The sequence below is a fragment of the Caloenas nicobarica genome, unplaced genomic scaffold, assembly GCF_036013445.1.
Source record: "Caloenas nicobarica isolate bCalNic1 unplaced genomic scaffold, bCalNic1.hap1 Scaffold_509, whole genome shotgun sequence".
NCBI classification, from domain to species: Eukaryota; Metazoa; Chordata; class Aves; order Columbiformes; family Columbidae; genus Caloenas; species Caloenas nicobarica.
In genome coordinates, this window is record NW_027017498.1 from 1 (window position 1) to 6,079 (window position 6,079).

Sequence of the window (6,079 nt, forward strand, 5' to 3'; positions counted from 1 at the left end):
CCCGAACCCCTGGGTCCCCCCTATACCTCTGGGTCCCTCCCGGACGCCTGGGTCCCTCCCGAACCCCTGGGTCCCCCCTATACCTCTGGGTCCCTCCCGGACGCCTGGGTCCCTCCCGGACGCCTGGGTCCCCCCGCAGAGGACATCGAGGTGTGTTTCTGGGCCGAGGGCTGGGAGGCCAAGGGCTCGTTCGCGCAGGCCGACGTCCATCGGCAGGTGGCCATCGTGTTCCGCACGCCCCCGTTCCGCGACCCCGCGCTGCGCGCCCCGGTCACCGTCCACCTGCAGCTGCAGCGCCCCAGCGACCGCCAGCGCTCCCAGCCCATGGACTTCCAGTACCTGCCCCACCAGGGTACGGCGGGGCACGCCTGGGTCCCCTGGGGCACGCTTGAGTCCTTTTGGGGTATTCCTGGGTCCTTTTGGGGCACGCTTGAGTCCTTTTGGGGGCACGCCTGGGTCCTTTTGGGGTACTCCTGGGTCCCCTGGGGCATGCCTGGGTTCTTTTGGGGTATTCCTGGGTCCTCTTGGGGGCACTCCTGGGTCCTTTTGAGGGCACTCCTGGGTTCCATTTGGGGCACTCTTGGGTCCCTTTGGGGCGCTCTTGGGTCCTCTTGGGGCATTCCTGGGTCCTTTTTGTAAGCCTTGGGGCACTCTCGGGTCCCTTTGGGGGCATTCCTGGGTCCCTGGGGTCACTGGTGTGAGTGGGGGTTACTGGGCGGGGTAACTGGGGGTAACTGGGGGTAACTGGGGGTAACTGGTGCAGGTGACCTCGAGTGTATTGAGGAGAAGCGGAAACGAACCCGCGAGACCTTCCGGGCCCTGGTCCAGCACAGCGGGCTGCCCGGTAACTGGGAGGGACTGGGAGGGACTGGGGGGCACTGGGGGGCACTGGGGGGCACTGGGGAGGTCGCTGACGTGCCCCTCCCCCCGCAGGCCCCGCCCCCCCCCCGCCCCACCCGCCGCATCGCGGTTCCCACGCGGCCCCTCCCCCGCCCGGAGCCGCAGGGTGAGTGGGGGCGGGGCCTAGGGGGAGGGGGCGGGGCCAATGGGGAGGGGGCGGGGCCAAGGGGAGGGGGCGGGGCCGAGGTTAGTGGGGGTGGGGCCAAGGGGGCGGGGCTAATGGCGGTGGGATAAAGGGGGGGGAGGGGCAATTTGAGGGTTAAATGGGGGTGAAGGGGGGGGGAGGGGCGATGGGGGGGCTGGACGGGAAATTGGGGCGGGGGGTGGGGGGAGGGGTCGATTTGTGGGGACAAAATGGGGTAAATGGGGGGGGAGGGGCAGTTCGGGGGTAAATTGGGGGGGGAGGGGCGATTTGGGGGGGTTAACGGGGGTAAATGTGGGGGGATGGGGCAATTTTGGGGTGGGGCCTGACCCCCCTTCCCCCTCCCCCCCTTGCAGCCCCGCCCCCCCCCGCCGTGGGGGAGGGGCCGGTTGCGGGGGCTCCCCCCGCCCCTCCCCCGCTGGCGCAGGCGCTGCTGCAGCTGCAGTTCGGGGAGGGGGGGGGAGGGGCCGCCCCGCCCCCACCCCCCGCCCCGCCCCCGCCCGGCCCCGCCCCCCCGCTGATGATGTCATACCCGGAAGCCATCGCCCGATTGGTGCAGGGAGGGGGAGGGGGGCGGGACCCCCAAACTGGGGCGGGGGGAAACCAGTTTGGGGGGGATGTCTCCCAGTTTGGGGGAGGGGATTCCCAGTTCGGGGGCGTTTCCCAGTTTGGGGTGGGGAACCAGTTTGATGGGGGGGGGAACCAGTTTGGGGGGGACGTTTCCCAGTTTGGGGGGGACGTTTCCCAGTTCGCGGGGGACGTTTCCCAGTTTGGGGACGTGTCCCAGTTTGGGGGGGACGTGCCCCAGTTTGGGGGGGGGAGGACTCGCTGCCGTCACTGGGGGATCTGGACTTGAGCGAATTCCTGCGGCAGCTCCAGTCCCCGTAACTGGGAGGGCTGGGGGGTTACTGGGGGTTACTGGGAGGCTTCTGGGGGGACCGGGGGCTACTGGGAGTCACTGGGAGCGACTGGTGGTCACTGGGAGCTGGTGGGGGGGTCCCGAGGGCAACTGGGACGCACTGGGAGGGAACTGGGAGACACTGGGGAAGGGGGTCCCCCCTTGGCCCCGCCCCACTTGGCCCCGCCCCCTTGGCCCCGCCCCCACTCACCCACGTGCCTTCGGGGGCGGGGCTTCCTCGTGGCCCCGCCCCCAGCCTGCTCAATAAAACGCTCCTTTGATTGACAGCTCCGGAGGGGGCGTGGTCGGCGCTCTCGGGGGCGGGATCTGTCTGGGAGGGGGCGTGGTTTGTGCTGAGGGGGCGTGGCCGGGGGAGCTGAGCCAATGGGGTGGCGGCGCGGCGGCTGCCCGGGAAGAGGCGTGGCCTCGTCCCGGAAGTGGGCGGGGCGGAGCGGGGCGCTAGGCCGCGGCGGGGCCGGCGCTGCCGTGGAAGCGGCGGCGGGGCCGGGAGGGAGCGGGGGCGGCGGAGCGGCCGGAGCGGGGCCGGGGCCGGGCCCGGGGCGGGATCCGGCGGGGCCGGGGCGGGGGGGGCGATGCCGAGCAAGAAGAAAAAATACAACGCGCGGTTTCCGCCGGTGAGCGGGAGAGCGGGGCGGGGGGGGGGGTGGTTACCGTGGCAACGGGGGCGCCGCGGCAACGCGGTCTCCATGGCAACGGGGTCTCCATGGCAACGGGGTCTCCATGGCAACGGCGCTGGGAGGGACTGGGGGGGTGCTGGGGGGCGTGGCTTGGGGAGGGGCGTGGCCTCCGTGGGGGTGGAGCCTGAGGGGGTCCCCGCGGATGGGGGCGTGGCCTCAGGAGGGGGCGTGGCCTCACAGCCTCCTCCTGTAGCCAAAAGGGGTGGAGCTACTGAGGGGCGGGGCTTGAGGGGGTTGGCCTTGGGGGCGGGGCCTGAGTGTGGGCGTGGCCTCCACCCCTTGCCAGCCCCAAGGGGGGAGGGTGGAGCCGAGGGGCGGGGCCTGCGGGGGTGTGGCCGATGGGGGCGTGGCGGGGGGGCGTGGCCGTACCTCAGTTTCCCCCCCGCAGGCGCGGATCAAGAAGATCATGCAGACGGACGAGGAGATCGGGAAGGTGGCAGCGGCTGTTCCCGTCATCATCTGTATCCGCCCGGACGCCTGGGTCCCTCCCGAACTCCTGGGTCCCCTCCAGAACTCCTGGGTTCTCCCCAGAACTCCTGGGTCCCCCTTGGGGTGGAGGAGGGATCCCAGTAAGTCTCAGTAACCCCCAGTTCTTCCCAGTCCCCCCCAGTCCCCTCCCAGTCGCTCCCATTACCTCCCAGTCTCCCCCAGTCCCCTCCCAGTCCCCTCCAAGGCCCCTCACGTCCCTTCCCAGTCCCTTCCCAGTCCCTCCCATTGCCCCCCAGTCTCCCCAGTCCCCCACCCAGTCCCTCCCAGTGCCCCCCAGTCCCTCCCAGTGCCCCCCAGTCCCCCCCAGTCCCTCCCAGTCCCTCCCAGTGCCCCCCAGTCCCCCCCAGTCCCCCCCAGTCCCTCTCCCAGTCTCTCCCAGTGCTCCCAGTTCCTTAGCGGCCCAGCGCGGGCGCTCGAGCTGTTTCTGGAGTCGCTGCTGCGCAAGGCGTGTCACGTGACCCAGTCCCGCAATGCCAAAACCATGACGACGTCACACCTGTGAGTGACACCTGTCACCTGGACGCCTGGGTCCCTCCCGAACTCCTGGGTCCCCCCGATCACCTGGGTCCCTCCCAAACTCCTGGGTCGCCCCGATCTCCTGGGTCCCTCCCGATCTCCTGGGTCTCCCCACTCCCTTCCAAACCAAAAAAAGTCCTGTGAGGGGCGGGGCTTAGGGGTGAGGGGCGGGGCTTAGTAGGGTGGAGGGGGGCTTAGGCTCCAGGGGCGGGTTTTAGGCCCCAGGGGCGGGTTTTAGGACCCGGGGGCGGGTTTTAGGGCCCAGGGGCGCATTTGGGGACCCAGGGGTGGGGTGAGGGGGGCGTGTCTCGGGTGGGTGTGGCCGGTGGGCGTGTCCCCAGGCCCCGCCCATTTCCTTTTAAGGAAGCAGTGCATCGAGCTGGAGCAGCAGTTCGATTTCCTCAAGGACCTGGTGGCCGCGGTGCCCGACATGCAGGGGGACGGGGACGAGGCGGCCGGGGACGGGGAGCGGGGGCAGCGCAGGTCAGCCGGACGCCTGGGTCCCCCGTGGGGAGGGGTCTCAGTCCCAGTACCCCCAGAGCCCCCCAGTAGCGCCCATAGCACCTCCCAGTACCTTCCCAGTTCCCTCCCAGTGACATCCAGTAGCCCCTGCAGCATCTCCCAGTTCTCTCCCAGTCCCTCCCAGTCCTTTCCCGATCCTTCTTAGTTCCCCCCCCAGTGCCTCCCAGTGCTCCCTTGTGCATCTCAGACCATCCCAGTAGCCACCCCCCCGGACGCCTGGGTCCCCCCGGACGCCTGGGTCCCTGAGAGGGCGGGGTCTGTTACAGGGGGCGTCGTCCCGGCCGCAGGAACGGGGGCCCCGGGGGGGCGAAGGGGAAGGACCCGAAACAGTCGGGAACGGACACGGAGCAGGAGGTGGGGGAGGGGCCGCCCCGGACACCTGGGTCCCTTCGGGGGGAGGGGGGGGTCCCCCGGACGCCTGGGTCCCTTGTGGGTGGGGGACGGGAGCGGTCCGCTTGTGGGGGTGGGGAGGGCATCACCCGGACACCTGGGTCCCTTTTTGGGGGGTGGGGAGGGTTCGCTCTGTGGGGGGAGGGGAGCCCCGGACACCTGGGTCCCCTGGGAACGTAGGGGTTGCGGGTGTGACCCGGACGCCTGGGTCACCTGGGGTCACCGTGTGTCCCCTCCCCGCCAGGAGGACTCCGAGGACAGTGACAGCGACGGGGACGAGGAGCCACCGCAGCCCCTCCCCCCACAGCCCCCCCTCGGCTTCCCCAGGTGACGCCCCTCCCCCCACTCCCCGGACGCCTGGGTCCCCTTTTTTGGGGCGGGGGGGGGGGGGGTGATTCCCCCCAGGACGCCTGGGTCCTCTCTGGGGGTCGCCCGGACGCCTGGGTCCCATCCCCTAACTGCTCCCCTCCCCCCACAGCCCTGGGCTGCCCTTCCCCCCGCTGGGTCCCGCCCCCATGGCGGGGGGGGGAGGGGCGGGCGGGGGGGGTGGGCTGCCCCCCGCCCCCCCCCGCGAGGACGAGGACGAGGAGGACGAAGATTACGACTCGTAGCGCCCCAGTTGGGCACTGGGAGCACTGGGCGGGGTTACTGGGAGCACTGGGAGCGCCCCTCCCCCGCAGCGGGGCCGCTGGTGCGATGAGCTGGAGCCGTTCTCAGCGGGGGAGGGGGCTCGGCCCGGACGCCTGGGTCCCTCCCCGGACGCCTGGGTCCCCTTTTTTTGGGGGGGGGAGGGGGAGGGAGGTGCTTTTGGGGCCATTTCGCAGCTTTTGATGAAATTGGGGGTTTTCAATAAAGTTCTTCTTTCCGTAACCGTCCGCCGAACTCCTGGGTCCCCCCCCGGACTCCTGGGTCCCTCTAGTGTCCCTTGTCGGCCGCCAGGGGGCAGCAGACACCCTGCGGCATCCGCCTATAGGGGGTTGTAGGGACCTATGGGGGTTTATAGGGACCTATAGGAGGATTTAGGGACCTATACGAGCCCAGGGCAGGTCTACAGGAGCCTGTAGGATTCTATAGGGTAGTTTATCGTGGTCTATAAGAATCTATAGGCGGTTGTCAGGACCCAGAGAGGATCTGTAGGGGCCTCTAGGAATCTATAGGGGGAGCACCAGGGCATTCGAAGGGGTATATGGGGGGGCTGTAGGGGTCTGTGGGGCACCTATAGGGCTCGGTGTGAGGGTTATAGGCACTTATGGGAGGTTGCGAGGGTCTGTAGGGGAGTCTCTAGGGGGTATCAGAGCCTATAGGGTGTCGGGGGGATCACTATGGGGGGTCTATAGGCTCCCATGGGAAGCTGGGGGGGGCTATAGGGGCTCTATAGGGGCTCCAAGAGATCTATAGGGCTCCTATGGGGGGGACAACAGGTGGGTCGGGGGGTTTCTATAGGCACCTATAGGGGATGGGGGAGTCTATAGGGGCTCTATAGATCCCTCCGGAGATGTATGGGGCAGGTTGGGGGGGGACCCA

At 69.5% G+C, this 6,079-nt stretch overlaps 2 protein-coding genes across 2 annotated transcripts; both read left to right on the top strand.

Moving 5' to 3' along the window:
- Nucleotides 1–12: 12 nt before the first annotated feature.
- LOC136002843 (transcription factor p65-like) lies at nt 13–1,733 on the top strand (the record flags this gene model as incomplete). The annotated part of the gene is made up of 4 exons (XM_065658087.1): nt 13–352; nt 764–844; nt 934–1,006; nt 1,399–1,733. Coding segments are annotated over 4 exons (828 nt in total), but the record flags the coding sequence as incomplete, so codon positions are not given.
- Nucleotides 1,734–2,451: 718 nt separating this feature from the next.
- DRAP1 (DR1 associated protein 1) lies at nt 2,452–5,425 on the top strand. The gene is made up of 7 exons (XM_065658086.1): nt 2,452–2,575; nt 3,027–3,099; nt 3,532–3,625; nt 4,007–4,126; nt 4,432–4,519; nt 4,800–4,882; nt 5,034–5,425. Exons 1-7 carry the CDS (start codon nt 2,534–2,536, stop codon nt 5,164–5,166), a joined length of 633 nt encoding a protein of 210 aa, XP_065514158.1. The 5' UTR covers nt 2,452–2,533; the 3' UTR covers nt 5,167–5,425.
- The last annotated feature ends 654 nt before the right edge of the window (nt 5,426–6,079 follow it).